Source organism: Enhydra lutris, unplaced genomic scaffold (assembly GCF_002288905.1).
Source record: "Enhydra lutris kenyoni isolate GAN:26980312 unplaced genomic scaffold, ASM228890v2 scaffoldscaffold7, whole genome shotgun sequence".
Lineage (NCBI taxonomy): Eukaryota > Metazoa > Chordata > Mammalia > Carnivora > Mustelidae > Enhydra > Enhydra lutris.
In genome coordinates, this window is record NW_019154091.1 from 30,647,642 (window position 1) to 30,663,287 (window position 15,646).

Sequence of the window (15,646 nt, forward strand, 5' to 3'; positions counted from 1 at the left end):
ACAAGGAAGGAGCACAATTCTTGCCAAATGGAAGCATTGTCTCCTCGGCCTCCCTTTCCCTTTGTGCTTTCTAGAATTCTAATTTGACTCCACCATACATCAGAAAGATGTAGTCTAGAAGTTGAGAAGTCATTGCATTACTCAGACCTGTGAAATATCTGGGATAAAATTCATCTTTTTCTTCCTTTAAAAAAAAATGCTCTAAATGTCATCAGCAACACCTCACTCAAACAGTCCCTCTCCTGAGTGAATATTCAGCCCACATGTGGTTAGAAGAAAAAAGCAGGCTGGCCCAAACTACCAGGAATAGCTTTAAACCAGATCAACCAGAGCCAGTCAGAATACTGACTGAAAACCCATTTTCACCAGAGTTTGGTCATCTCCTTTTTATCCTCCTGATCTGGTAATACCACTGAAAACCTACTATGCTGGTTGCTTCTGCTGGGAACAGAAGTGGTGAGGTGGCTAATCAGATCCTTGCTTTATTTATCCTACCAAATTATTTTCCATATCAAGGCTTTGTGTATCTCGTGTTTAATTAAAGATCTTTAAATGTTAAATAAAACTAAAACACCCCACATGTGTAATATTACTGAGCAGAGAAAAGAATATAGGTGAAACTTTTTTGGTGAGCTTTTCCCATACATGTTGAAGATTTGGAACATGATTTTCAATTCCTCAAGATTCCTAAATGTGGACTTTTCCTCAGGAAAGAAGCTCCTCCTCGGGACAGGAAGCAGAGGAGGGCAGGACTTACTGCTGTGCTAGCTCTCTGCTGCTGTGTGGTGCTGTGCTTCCTGGGATCTCAATTTGGATGGCTGCCATTATAATGAACAACACTGAGTTTCTAAGTTTCTCTCTAATTCCAGAGACAGAAAATATGAATATGAATGAGTCTCTTGGGGAAAAGAGTGTTCATGTTCTTTGCAATTTAAGCACCTTCCCAGTGGATCAAGTCACTGGGTCATTGATTACTCCCAAGTAGCTGATTCGTCAAAGCCTCAACAAATGAAGGATTTGATAAAAACCACATGTCTTATGCCATCTGGAAACTTCATACTGACTTGTATTTCTAGAACAAATCTTCTAATTTACTCATCTAAAGGCTAGATGAATGGAATTGTATAGATTTTACGGCTGAGGATAATAAGAACTGTCTTAATTTGGAAAAAGAGAAATAACTTTTAGTGATCATCCATGTTTCACTATCAAAAACCCTGAAGGAAGGAGGTAAGGTTTACAACTCAGATATGAACACTAGCCTGAAATTTAAAGACAGCTAGAAGTAGAAACTGAATCAACAAACAGCAATCATGCAGTTGAAGATTATTCTGAATCTTAAACACCAATCTCTGGTTATAGAACTCTGTTTACCTAAAAATAGCAATTCGGTTTTTGATATCCAATGTTATAAATAAAGCCAACTAAACCGGCTTTTTAAAAGCTCTTTTAACACAAGTTTTATGTATCACTCAGGAAAAAAAGTTTTCAATTCCCTAACTTTTTGCTTTTAGGTAATTTAAGGAAACAACATTTTTGTGACAAATTAGACATAATAATCTGACACAAGTGATTTTTCTGTCTCAATGATATGAATAATGAAATCAAGACAACCTAAGATCTAATGTAGATTAATATTGTCTTTTTCTTGCACTTAGGAAAAGTGAATTATGTCTAAACATTCAAAATAAATCTGCCTCTATATCTTTAAGCTGATACCATCGTGTTCTCCTTTTTTTTCCAGCTCAGTGGAGCTTAGATTGGCTGTTCAAAAAAATTTTTTTAAATCTACTCAAGTAAGAAGGATAAGTTGCCTCAAAAACTTGATGAAGAGTTTCATACCTGGGTACTCATATTTAAGATAGGATATGGAATACTCCCCAGAAGATAACCAAATAAAGGCTACGACTTAAAACCAAGACATGGGGACCCTCCCTTTCTTTTTCTAATTGTACACAGTGGCAAACACACAAAGTTGTGACATTTCAATGAGGCAACTAGTAATTTGCATCATTCTGCTTCCCATTCGATGCACCAACTCCCAGTTTGTTAAGTCTTTAGAATTTGTTTCAAGGAAAAGATTTCTTCCTTCTAGTTCATTCAACATGTAAGTGCTAGTGATAAGTTTTGCCCTTAAAGAAGCTCTATTTGAATTTGGAAAATGCCATAGAAGACCCTCAAGTTTGTGGATCAACATTTCTCATTTCATATTATATTTATTACTTGAAAGTCTTATACTTTAACCAGTAACATTTTTCAGATTTTTCAAGGGGCCCTTTATAATCTTGAAAATTCTAAAAGAATTTTCAATCTACGTAGATTTTATTTTTTAATAATAGTTTTATTAACATTTAACCTACGTAGATAAATTACACACTAAGGAATAAAGAGAAGGCTCTGAAGATGTTTAAGAGCAATAATATGTAAGTCCACATTTATTTCTTGAAATCATGTCATAAGATTAGGATGAAAATTTTCCAGTTTAAAGATACTGTGTATGGTTTCATTTCAGTCTTTAAACACGAGCCGCCACCAATACCAACAGGATTGCTGCAGTATATATTGATAATGAGCTTGACAATACTGATTCACAGCATAGATATTAGGGGAGGGGGGATGTCACCAGCTAGCCATTTAATGTGGTTCCCAAAATGGTATTCTGTGGAATTTTAAATTAACTGCAGGATTAAATGTTACTGCTTTGGAAAATCCCCATTTTCCAGATTGAAGTCTGAACTGGGTCTATGGTCTGAGAAAGACTCATTCTCCCTCCACCATTTAGTGGGTAAGTTGTAATGAGTTAAAATTACAGTCTGGATTCCAAAAGGCCATAAACCCATGTCCGAGCTATGAACTAGTCAGAATGTGAAACCTAAGGAGTAAGACGCATTTCCTCATGGACCCATCCTATTTGATCAGGGGTGGCTTCAAAGCCCAAATCCTCGGATTTAGTCTTGAGAGTTAGCTCCGCCTTTCCTCCCTCCCTCCCTCGTACACCACCAGGGGGCCCTGGGCCACTTACAGTTTCTCATAATGACCAGTGAATAAACTGTGCCAAGGCACACTCTGGTATGGCTGCCACTTCAGAGAAGGAGAACCCTGGTCCACTGGTGTCATGTTCTGTCCCTCACTGTCGTAGAATAGCACTTCGCTGCTGGAACTCCTACTTGTCACTGCAAAGAAATCGGTGTGTTAGATCCTTCCTCCAAGGCTGTTCTTCCTAGACTCACAGACAGCTGCATGGAGCTAATGAACCGGCCTTGTATAAGGAAGGGTGACCATGTGGGAAGTGACAAGTGGTGGGAGGCAGGAGACATGTGAGTAGCCTTGTTGGGAATTGTGCCCTCAGTGTCCCTCTACCCTCTCTCTTGCATAGCGTCTTCCCACGTGCAGTCAATGTGGTTCCAGTGACGTTCACTCCCAGCCAGAGGAGGGCAGGGGGACCCAGGCTGGCTCAGTTGAAGCCCAGCATTCACTTTTTGCCTCAATAATTGCACCAGGTTGACTCATGGCCCAAGCCAACCCAAGCAGAGTGAATCTCAGCACTTCAGGGGACATGGGTTCAAAGATGCTGCCTCTTTTAAACCCGGGAGCTTTAAACCTGGGAGACACCAACCTGAAGAGCTGCTGGCACCATTTGGCGACATGAAAGAAGAGCCTGTCTGTGAATGAAGCCCGCACAGCAGAAGGCAGAGTTGAGGATGAAGGTCACCCAGTTCTGATGGCGTGATTTGAGTTCTGGGATCCAATCCTAAACTCTTGGGCAACAGGAGGCAATAAATCCTCCGGTTTTGTTTTTTTGTTTGCTTGTTTTTTGCTTAAGGCAGCTTGATGTTTTGGGGTTTGGGGGGTTTTGTCCTTTGTTTCTTTGTTTTTGTTCATTGCAACCAATACATTCTAATCTGTTACAAGTCCCCCAGGGCACTAGCTTTCTGAACTCAGAGGAGCTATTTATTCGCTTAGTGTCTTACTTTCCTCAACAGCAAAATAGAAATTAAAACAGATGTCTTGCCCATCTTGTAACATTGTACAAGCAGAGAGAATATCAGAGTACAAGTGGAAGCACTTTCAGAAGCTAATGCCAAGATAAAGTAGCAGAAAATGTCGTTAAGTATGTAATATTGACTATAGGAAATTGCTACTTTTCTATGTTAAAATAACAGCAATTTCACATGCGCAAGCTACTATTTTTGCATAATCCTTGCAAATTGTCTTAATTTGAGTATGCCTCCAAACCGTGTGATTCAACCTCGGATAATTTTTATGTAAATGCTATTGGTACATTTTCTGTTTCTCTTAACTCCCTCAAGATGACTCCTACCTGGCATCAGGAGTGAAATGTACATGGTGGGTGTTCCCAAGATCAGGTGCAGGCCAAGAGCAACAACACAGAGATAGGAGGGGAGCTCCTGGAGAGCGTGCACTTAGCCCCCAGCTTGGAAACTGCAGGGTTTTCTTCACTTGTCTAACTTCTTTCTCTATACTTCTTCTGAGGGCTTCCTCAAATGAATAAATAGCAGAGCTGCTGCGGGTTGTCTCTGATCTCAAATGTCAAAGGAAATGTGTTTACTTTGGAGTATCCCTATTACACGTCAACTAAGCAAAACATCGATTTTTTTCAGTTTTTGTAAACAATCACTTTGAAAAGATTTCTCAAAATCATGAAAAACTGTTTCCCGGCTTAAAATACAGGAGGTGAGCAATGTAAGGAGCTCTTCATGCTGTCGCTCCTCCAAAAGATAACAGACCTAGAAACTTCTCCAAAACAAACAAACACCTTCCACGGTTCTCCTGCTTATACCAAATTCAGAGAAAGGAAGAAACCAGTTCTCCCACCTTCCCTTCCTCTGTCCTCCCGAGGAGAAAGGATAAAGGAAGTTCCAGAGCTTGAGGTTTGGAATCCATGGTCTGGGCTTGAGTCCCAGCTCTACACTTACTAGCTCTACAATCTAGGGAAACGGTTTCTGGTCTCAGGCCTTCAGTTTCTTCATCTACGAAATGGTGGTAACAGTATGAAACCTCCCAGGGTTGGTGAAGGGATTCTATGAGTGACAAGTGCCTAGCACAGTGTCTGTCACCAGTAAGAGTTTAAACAATGGTGCATTTCATTAATATCGGTGGCACTGTGATCATCATATGACTTGTTTCAGCTCAGGTGACACGGTTTTGTCCAAGAAACCTTGGCAAGTACTTCTGTGCTTGGCCTCCATGGTACCTCTCTCTGATGTGAAATAACTAACACCAAGTGCCTGAGTGGTTATCAGCTAACCTAGGTCCATTCCCACTCACGCATGGTGGCAAGGTCAAGGATAACAGCATTTCCTGCTTTTTCCCATGTTAGCAGCAAAGGGATGGAGCAGCCACTCCAACAGGACTGACATAGCCATGGCTTCCCTGGGAGCTAGATATCAGCTGGTGAGACCCAGAGACCACAGGTCCAGGCTGAAATTTGAGGCACAAGCCTGAACCCCATACTGGAACCTATTACTAGTCATACTGATAATAACATCTACTACTCCTGGGTACTTTATTTTTTATTTTTTTTAAAGATTTTATTTATTTATTTGAGAGAGAGAAAGAAGGAGAAACAGACTCCACACTGAGCAGAGAGTCTGATATGGGACTCGATCCCAGGACCCTGAGATCATAACTGGAGCCAAAGGCAGATGCTTAACAAACTAAGTCACCCAGGTGCTCTCCTGTGTACTTTCTGTAACACAGGCACTGTCCCCAAGTGTATCAAGACACTTGACATAATTTCTCATCAACTCTTCAAGGTAAGGGTGCCTTTTTTCAATAAACTTACTTTTCTGAAGTATAATATACATAAAGAAAAATATACAGAGCACTGGTACACAATTTGATATTTTTAAATAAAATGAATTATACTGGGTAACTCTCACTGGGCCAAGAAATAGGGCATGTCCAGCACTCTAGAAGTTACCCTTCCAGCTACTACTTTCTTCTGCCCAAGACAAATCACTATTCTGAAATCTAAAACCATAGAGGAGTGTAGAGAAGTGGAATTACATGATATGTAGGCTTATGTGTTGGCTTCTTTTGCCCAACATTATGTTTATGAGATTCACTCATTATTATTGCAAATGGCAGTCATTTGTTTATTTCCATTACTGTAGGAATATAACACAATTTGTCCTGCCTTGGACGGTCATTTGGGTTATTTGCAGTTTGTGGTTGTTAAAAGTAACACTGCTATGGAAATTTTTGTGTGTGTCTTTTAGTGGGTGTATTTGCACACTTCTGCTAGGCATATTACCAGCGGTGGAACCACTAGGTCATAGGATGTGCTTTAGTCCATGCAACCACTGATTACAGAGAGGTTATGAGATCAGGATTCCTAATGTCATTTAATAAATGTGGAAATTGGGGTTTGACCACCTGAAATAACTTGCTCAGTGTCACAGCTGTCAAGTGGGAGAGACAGGGTTCAAACCCTCCTCTTCCCTTCGTGCTACACTGAGGATGTCTTGAGAACATGTAGCAGAAGAGGAATGCAAGTGTGAAAGCAGCAAACTGACCAAGTTCCCACCTTTCAGAAAAACTTATAGCTTGCATTTTAACGCCTTTCAAAATATTCTTTTATACATTACTTTTAAAAAATCTTAGATGGGGTGCCTGGGTGACTCAGTGGTTTAAAACCTCTGCCTTCAGCTCAGGTCATGATCTTAGAGTCCTGGGATCAAACCCGATATGGGGCTCTCTGCTCAGCGGGGAGTCTGCTTCCCCCACCCCACCCCCTGCCTGCCTCTCTACTTGTGATCTCTCTCTCTCTGTCAAATAAATAAATAAAATCTTTTTAAATAAATAAATACATAAAAAATCTTAGAAATGGGTGAAGTAGAAATTATGATTCTTGTTTGATAATCGAGAGAAGTCAGTCTCAGGGCGCCTGGATGACACAGTCAGTTAAACATCTAACTCTTGGTTTCAGCTCAGGTGGTGACCTCAGGGTCCTGAGATTCAGCCACTCGGGGCGTGGTTTCTTCTTGTCCCTCTCCCTCCCTTTCTGCCCACCCCCACCTGCCCCACCTCCCGGTGCTCGCTCTCTCACTCTCAATTTTTCTGAAATAAATAAATAAATCTTAAAAAAAAAAAAAAAAGTCTCACAAAGTACCTACTTGCTGAGATGAGACAGACAATTTTTCTGACTTTACAGTGTGAACTCAGCCAGGGCGCCTCTCCTGCAGGCCAAAGACCACCACTCGGGGGCTGAAAAAACCCTTTCATATTTGAGGTTCAAACCATATGAATCCATGAACCATCTTATATTTGGGATTCAGGTGAAATGGAAGCGGGGACCCTCTCGTATACGGGGTCCAGACCATGTGGGGCTGGAAACAGCTAGTAAGAGCTTACCCACCAGCTATTTTCTCTCTTAGCAAGATTTTACATCTGTCCCCAGCAGCCCAGTGATTCTACGTTATGAGCCTATAAATGGGAATCTTAGAACCCTTGGACAAAGTGAACTGCTTGGGAGAAGGTCACCGAAAGGCTTCCTGATTGATTTAGAACATGTCCTCCTATCAAAATCCCTGCTCAGTAAGACTACCAGCCTAGGCTCCTCCTTCTTCCTCCTATGTGCCATTTCCCCAGGACCTTTGTGAAAACCCTTGGCCTCTGCCACATCAAATATGAATTCTCTCCTAGAAAACTTCTGCTGAAAATATAAACTGTAATGAAAACATAGCATTTGGATTTTTTGCCTCACCACCCCCTGCCGGGCCCTGGGAGAATGTTCATTTACATTCTGGAACGATTGTCCAGAGTCAATTATCTTTAGTCAGCTTTTCAGTGACCTTCATTCGAATAGGACTTAAACAAGGGATTCAAGGTTTCCTATCTGCTGGACATGTCAGTTACTCTTTCATGATTTTCTCTGGAAATGGTGAAAAATCAATGTCCTCTCCGGAGACAGGCAGCAGAAAATCACCACAAGATGGAGCTTAACCCTGAAATGGCCAGTAGGGTTTGAACAGCAATCTGGTCTGATGAGGAAACGCTTGGAAGGTTTGGGTGGCTTGCCCAGTTCTCCCAGTGGGCTGGTGCATCTGTGGGAGAGTGAACAGATGGTCCCTTCGTCTGGCTAGAAATTTACTCAGCCTTTTGTGTTTGAGAATCACATAGAAGCTGCAGGCTCGATGTAAGGATTCTTGAAGAAATCAGAGTACACTCGCATAAGGAAGCTGGGTGGTGAGCTCTATATTATCCAGAAAGGAGACTTTAGTTAACATTTTCTGTTTCAAGGATTGAATAAGAGAAACCAAGCAACCGTGGGCCAGGGTGGGTCCATGTGAAAGAAAAGGAAGTAGTGAGAGGTTTGGTTCATGCGAGAGCTGGATGCCCAGTATGGTTCTACCACCCCATGGCCAAGAGGCAGCCACGTGTGGGCCTTGGCTGGAGGACCCTCCAGCCATGCTGAAGCCAAAGCCAGACATCCCTGAAAGGACCAGCTGGCTCCAACAGGCAAGCAGAGGACCAGCTCTAATCACATGGCCAGGAAAGAAAAAGGCAGCAACTCAAGGAGGTGAGGAAGGCACCGGCATCACCTTCCAGGGCAGTAGAAAGCCCTGGAGTTTGGGGACAATAGTGGGAAGGGGAGCCCCCAAACAGAAATCTTGAACGTCCAGCCAAGCTGATTCAGGGTAGTAAAAGTGATGTACCCTGAGTCTAGGCTGCTATTCATACTGCCCACGTCTCATTATTTACCGCAGCTAATAGAGGAGGATTGGAGTCTCATCCTTTTGCCTATTAAGTGCCACAGCATTTATTCTGGAAATTCTAGGCTGCAGACTCTAAAACTCCAATTTGTTCACAACTTGAAGAAGTCTCTAAGCTGAAAACATGATGTGTCACCTGTTACATAACACTAAAAATAAGGTAGTCTGGCCACTTGCACATCGTAGGATTCTGCTGAAAGACTTCTGAAATGACCTCACAAAATCTCAAAGATCTACTTGGAACCCACTAACTTGAAGTGAGCACTAGTAGAGTACATCAACTCTCTACCTTTCTGCTCCCCTGGAGAAATCCTCCAAAGTCTGCTTCCATGAGCCAGCAGCACCGTTAGCCCTGGGAGCTTGTTAGGGGTGCAGACCCTCAGGCCCCATCTCAGGCGTACTGAATCAGATCCTGCATTTTACCCAGGCCCCTATTTTATCTGTGTGAGCACTGAAGTCAAGAAGGACTACAAGGGCCTGAACAATAGCACAGCAGTCGGCTCTTGAACGTGCTGCCACGTTGCAAGCTCCCACCGGCCTGGAGCCTATGTCCTCTGAGACATATTACCCCTAAAATCAAAAGGACATTTGCATTTCCTCTCCACCAGCGAGAGAGAGAAAGAGAGAGAGAATGGCATCTCTCCCTAGGAGCACCTGCATGACCCCACCTAAGACTGCATGAAACATTGTGTCAAGAGGAAAGAAAGAAACTCCCAGGGCTTACCCTTGCCCTTCCATAAAGGAGACAATAATTTTGCAGGGTTACTACAAGGCTGGTGTAAAAAAAAAAAAATCCCTGACTTAATGGTGAAAGCAGTGACCGGCCCCGGGTTGGCTCACTTGGTCTGGAGTGGTGGGCCCACACGTGACAGTCCCCGGAGTCCTCCAGCGCCTGTGTGCACTTTCTCTTCTTGGTAGGTGGCAATGAGGCTCTAGAATCAAGAACCCAGGTTGAAGGTTAGGAGTTTTTGCTCTCCATGTTACATGAAATCAGATTCCGTTTCCCAGGTGTCTGCTCTCAGCCTTCTTAAAACTAGCTGTAGTTGGTTAAGACTCCTTGAGTCCTGGTCCTGATCCTCAGGACCACTAGGTTGTACGTGAGTGCACGGGACAAGCTCCTACCCCATGAGCCCTACTAGTCTGAAACATAGCTTTCCAATAGCCAGTAGATCTGAGATTCGAGTGCTTGAAAAATAAACTGACTATATATTTCCAAAGGCAGAGGACTCATTGAGACAAAGACAGGAACTTAAACTATAGAATATACATATACAAAATAGAAGTATATAAAATGTGTATACATTTTACACCTGAAATTTTTTTCACATGGAATTTTGTCACAATTTTTGAGGACCTTTACTCTTTCTGCCATTCTTTAGATTCAGGAGGAATGGAAGAGAGAAGGAGAAGAAGAAGGAAAAGAGGGGGAAGAAAAAATATTAAGTTAATGCATAATCAACAGGTATTTTTCTGAGAGCTCATTCACAAATCACTTGCGTATTCTAGCTGAGGCTGCAAATGCAAACAGTGCTTTTTTCCTTGCTCGGAATGCCCCCATACATTTCTGACATTTTAACTTTCCATTGAATAAGGACTTTGGGTTTGTGGGGTTTTAGTTAAAAGACGGTCTAGAGCCGAGGGGGCGGCGCCGGAGGGTGGTTTCGGGGGAGGAGAGCTTCCTGTGTCTGATATATGTCTCAACACCGCCATCTCCTGGAGAGAACGCCACGATTCATGCTTTACCGGCACTGCGTGGGGTGCTGGCTGCTCTGAGGTCTTTTATAACTAAATATGTTGCCCTTTACCCAGGGCTGTGGCACAGAGGCTGCTGATGGTAAGGACGGCTTATCCCCTGATGGGAGGACATGCATCGGTCCGAGGGGGCTGGAAGATGACTGGTGTCCGGGTAGCAGTGGCGAGAGCTGCCGAGGCCGTGGGCAGAGCTGCTCATTTCACAGGAGCTCTGCGGCAGGTGTGCAGGGAGCATCCCGGCAGTAGCTGCAGAATGGAGAGGGGTAGCTGGAGTCCTCCCGGCTGCGGCTGCGGGTCTCGTGGCCGGGCAGCAAGCACCTGGGGGAACATATCAGTGAGAAGGGCCTCTCTTTCTGACAGCCCAGCGTCCCAGAAGACATGGCAAGGTGTGCGGGCGGCAGAGTGCACTCACCTTGCATCTGTGGAGGAGAACAGGAGTCTGATGCGGAATAGGGTGGAGTATCGGGGAGCTGCTGCTGCCTGAGGATTAGAGACATACATTGCTTTTTGTTGTGACCTGTTCCGTCATTATAGCTCTTCACAAATGGGAGACAGCTCTGAGTACTCTGTGCACAGTACACTGTGGGGCCCAGAGCCCACCAGATCACGCCTAGTGTAGCATGTTAAGTAAATGGGTTTTGAGGCAGACCAAACTGGGTTTGGGTCCCAGCTTTTCCACTGCCTAGCTGTGTATCCATGACCAAGATCTTAGTCTCTCCAGGCTTGTTTCCTCACCTGCAATACGGGAATAACCATCATGCCTTCCTCCTAGCATCCTTGTGAGAATTAAATGAGATACTGTGTATAAAACACATAACATAACGTCCCCAGAGTTCATGCTCAGTTATAGTTTATATATATACACTTATATATATACAGTTTATTTATTATAGTTTAATTAACAGTATTGTTGTTTCTAAACATTTCAAACACTTACACCAGAGAGATGGTTGTGCACCCTGTTTGGGCTAACAACCTATAAAATGTCATCACCAAAGCAATGGTTTTCCATTTGTACATGGGGAAATCCCAAAGCTCTTGGAATGAGCTCAGTGGTTTTACAAAAGAAAAAAATGTCTGGGGGAAAAAAATTCATAACTTTTCCTGTTTTATATATTGAGGTGCAAGCACAATCTCTTTATGAAAAAAATGAGTACCACTACTAAAAAGAGTGAAATTTTCTGTCTCAAAAAACCTGCAAGTTCCTTATGGCTCAGAAACTCCATGATTCTAAGGCATTCAGAAGTACCACCACTGTCCACTTGATTCTCCTGCTAGAGAGTAAGCTATCATGTTTTTCTTGGTTGATTTAAGATTTTAACCTCATACAATGAAAAGTCTATTTTTATTTGTTTACTAGAAAAGTAAGGTTTTCTCCTCAAACTGATCCTTTATAATTTATTCACTCTTTATGAATAAAGGAAGAGAAAACCTTCCTCCAGCAATGCCACCTTCCTACAAAAACACCACCAAAAATGAAACTAAAGGAATAAAGAGGAGTAAACTGAAAAGGACATAGAGTACATGTGCAGAGAGCACAACAGACTGTATTTTAATAACACTGCGGCAGACAGAAGTAGGATAGATGGTAACTGAATTAACAGAACAGAAAAAGCAAAAACAAGACTGCCTGGAGATGGCAGAAGGGACACAGTCAACAAGAGATTATTCAATTTTATTTATTTTTTATTTTTTAAAAGATTTTATTTATTTATCCAACAGACAAAGATCACAAGTAGGCAGAGAGGTAAGCAGAGAGAGGAGGAAGCAGGCTCCCTACGGATGCAGGGCTCGATCCCAGGACCCTGGGATCATGACCCGAGCTGAAAGCAGAGGCTTTAACTCACTGAGCCACCCAGGCGCCCCAAGAGATTATCCAATTTTAAAATAACTCCAGAAAAGCCCAAGACATTGGAGTCACTAGAAATCTCTGAATTCAGGAGGAAGTTGGAGCTGAAAACAAAAAGTTGAAAGTTTGCTTAAGGAACAGTTGGACCCTTGGATTAGCTTCCCCAACCTGTACAGCTCAACAACTACCTTCCTCAGCCCAAGGGAAGTTGAAAGGGTTTACTCTCTGGAGAAACAGATTCCAGGGTTAAAATGAGCTAAAAATGGATGGATTCAATGAAAGTCTAAATGCTGAACCCTGAGACCCTTCCTCAACTTAACTTTGCAGGCATCCAGGCAGATTTCCTGCAGTAAGAAATTGGAAGATCGTTCCCCAGAAAAATTGAATGTCCGCAAGGGAAAAAATAAGATTTTGAAGTTACCGCTCAAAATGGCCAATCCCGGCTTAATCACTCTACAGCCTTTTGAGAATAATGGCTTGCATGCAGAACATCTTAAACAGCACAAAAATGAAGGATCAGACATTTCCAGAAACCTTTAACGTTAAGGACAAAGAACAAGCAGCTAGATAAAGAAGGGATGCAAATAAAACAAAACAAAAACAAAAACAAATCCACAAAGAGCTCTTCTGCTTCTGATATCACTAGTAAGCTCCTACCAGTTTGACCTTTTTATACTATGAACTCTGGAAAATTTTTTTTTAAATCTGCCTAAAAATACTGGAAAGTGGACAATAGCAAGTGGATTCTGGGGGGACACTGAAACTTAGATGAAGGTAATAGCATAAGGAGGGTTACCTGTTTATAGCTTTTAGCCTCAAGGCCAGTTGAAGGCAGAACCACAGACCAGCTAAAACTCCAATACTAACACACAAATTTTCTGACCTAAAGAACCAGAGAACAGAGTTTGGGACAAACAGCCTCTTAAAGTGAAAGGGGAATCTTGGGAAAAAGAGATTCAGAGAGGGGAACCCTATAGATTCTGTGTAAAAACTCTGGCCAAGAGTCTGTCAGACTCCTGAGCCATCAATGTATGCGGCTGACTGCACATAGTCCAACCAAAAAAATAATAAAAAAAATAAAAAGTAAAAAAGGCAAAATGAATGAACAAATAAACAAAACTGAACTAAAATTTAAGTTACTTCCCAAGAGACAGAGTTTATCATTTGAGTTTAAGGAAAGTAACTGCCTGGTAAAACAGAAGTATATATATACTTTTCAGAGGAAATTAAAAAAAAAAAAAATCCAGACATTCAAAATGTCTAGAATACAATTAAGGATTACTCAACAAATGAGGAAGCAGGAAAATGTAGCCTAGCCTTGAGGAAAAGAACAGTTAGTGGATACCAACCCAGAAATGATCCAGATATTGGATTAGTAGATAAATCCATACTTTAGCAGCAGCCATTATAAAAATAGCTGTTGTAATTAAGCCTAATAAAGTATAAGATAATGTGTTTGTAAAGAATAAAAAATACAAAATCTCAGCAAAAAAATAGAAACTAAAAAAGAACTAAATAGAAATTCTAGAACTGAATAAAACTAGAAATGAAAATAAAAACAGAAAATTTAAAAATTACTTAGTGGTGTAACAGAAGAACTTGAAGACAAATTAGTAGGTATAATCCAGTCTAAAGAACAGAGAAGGAAAAATGAATCTTAAAAGAGGGAGAGAAAGAGAGATTTGTGAACCGTGAGAGAATATAACAGAAAAATAATTAAAGATATAATGACAAAACCTTCCCAAATTTAGTAAAAAACAAATTTATAGGTTTCAGAAACTTACCAAATCCTAAGATAAATATAGAGAAAACCACACCTAGGTCATCAGAGTCAAATCAGTAAAAAAAAAAAAAAAAGAGAGATTTTCAAAAGTAACCAAAGAAAAACAACATATTATATGTAGGGTAATAGTGGTTCAAATGACAAATGACTTCTTAGCAAAATCTCCAGAAGTAAGAAGACAGTGCAACAATATCTTTAAAGTGCTAGTGAAAATCAAAACTGACAATCTAGAATTTCATATCTGATTAAGATATCTTCCAAGAATAAAAGCAAAATAAAGATACTGTCAGATTAAAAAAAATTTTTAAGTGAAACCATAAACAGACATGTACAATAAGAAATATTAAAGACATTATTTAGGCTAGAGGAAATTATATCAGATGGAAACTTGAAACTTTAGAAAGAAATGCAAAGAGTAAAGAATTGTATGTATCTGATGCAACTTCATTTTTTTTTTCTTAATTTATTTAAAATACATAGGACTGATTAAAGCAAAAATTGTGGTATTATCTTGTAGCACTTATAATGTATGAAGGTGTAATACTTATGACAACTACAGCCCAGAGGAAGGCAGTGGGGGATAAAATAAAATTACATAGTTGAAAGTTTCTACATTTTACATAAAGTGATACAATATTAATTCATTAACTCCAAGTAGACTGTAAAAAAGTTAAATGATGCAAAGAGGTATAGCTAAAGTCAATAAATAAGATGGATCTAAAATTATTCAAATAATACAAAATAAAGTAAAAAGGAGTTACAAAGAAGAAATAGGAAGGATAAAAAGATGACAAATAATAAAATGGCACAATTAAATACATTATCAGTGATTACATTAATTGTTAATGGACTAAAACTCCAATAAAAGGCAGAGATTGTAAGCATGGATTTTTTTTTTTTAAAAGCAAGACCAACTGTATGTTATCTGCAAGCAACACTCTAAATTTTAAGACTCAGATAAGTTGAAAACAAATGGGAGAAAAAGGTATGAGAAGGCAGAAGTGATTTCATGAATAAGTAAAATAGACTTCAAAATAAAGATCATTACTAAAAATAAAGAGGCTCATTCCATAATAATAACAGTTCTTTCATTAAGAAGAAATAGCAATCATGATTGTTTACATATCCAATAACAGAACTTCAAAACACTTGAATCAGAATTGACAGAATTAAAAGGAGAAATAAATAACTATACAATCATAGTTGGAGATTTTAACATCCCTCTCTCAACTGGTAGAACAAAATAGGTAGTACAAATTGATAGAACAAAAAAGTCAGTAATGACAAAGATCACCTGAGAAATTTCTTTAAGAAGAAAAGTAACTGAGGTGTTTGAATGCTGAAAGATATTTTGCAGTTCCCTTCAGAGAATTTGTGGGAAGAATTAATGATAGTTATATTCAAAGCCAAGAAAACCATGAAAAGAAGGCTATGGTTCAAGAAAAACAAGATCAAGAAAGAAAATATAATCATAATAAATGATATGTGAAGACATAGTGATAATAATGTAAGCCCTGGATATTG

The 15,646-nt window shown here is 40.4% G+C and overlaps 1 protein-coding gene across 1 annotated transcript in view; it reads right to left on the reverse strand.

The window, feature by feature from the left end:
- The window catches only part of LOC111142003 (myelin regulatory factor-like), a 118,840-nt gene that overhangs the window by 62,946 nt on the left and 40,248 nt on the right, over positions 1 to 15,646 (reverse strand). The window contains exons 3-6 of the mRNA XM_022494930.1: positions 10,903 to 10,970; positions 10,544 to 10,808; positions 9,579 to 9,670; positions 3,023 to 3,173 (exon numbers count right to left, since the gene is read on the reverse strand). Coding sequence (XP_022350638.1) covers positions 3,023 to 3,173; positions 9,579 to 9,670; positions 10,544 to 10,808; positions 10,903 to 10,970 — 576 coding nt within the window. The remainder of the gene's footprint in view (positions 1 to 3,022; positions 3,174 to 9,578; positions 9,671 to 10,543; positions 10,809 to 10,902; positions 10,971 to 15,646) is intronic.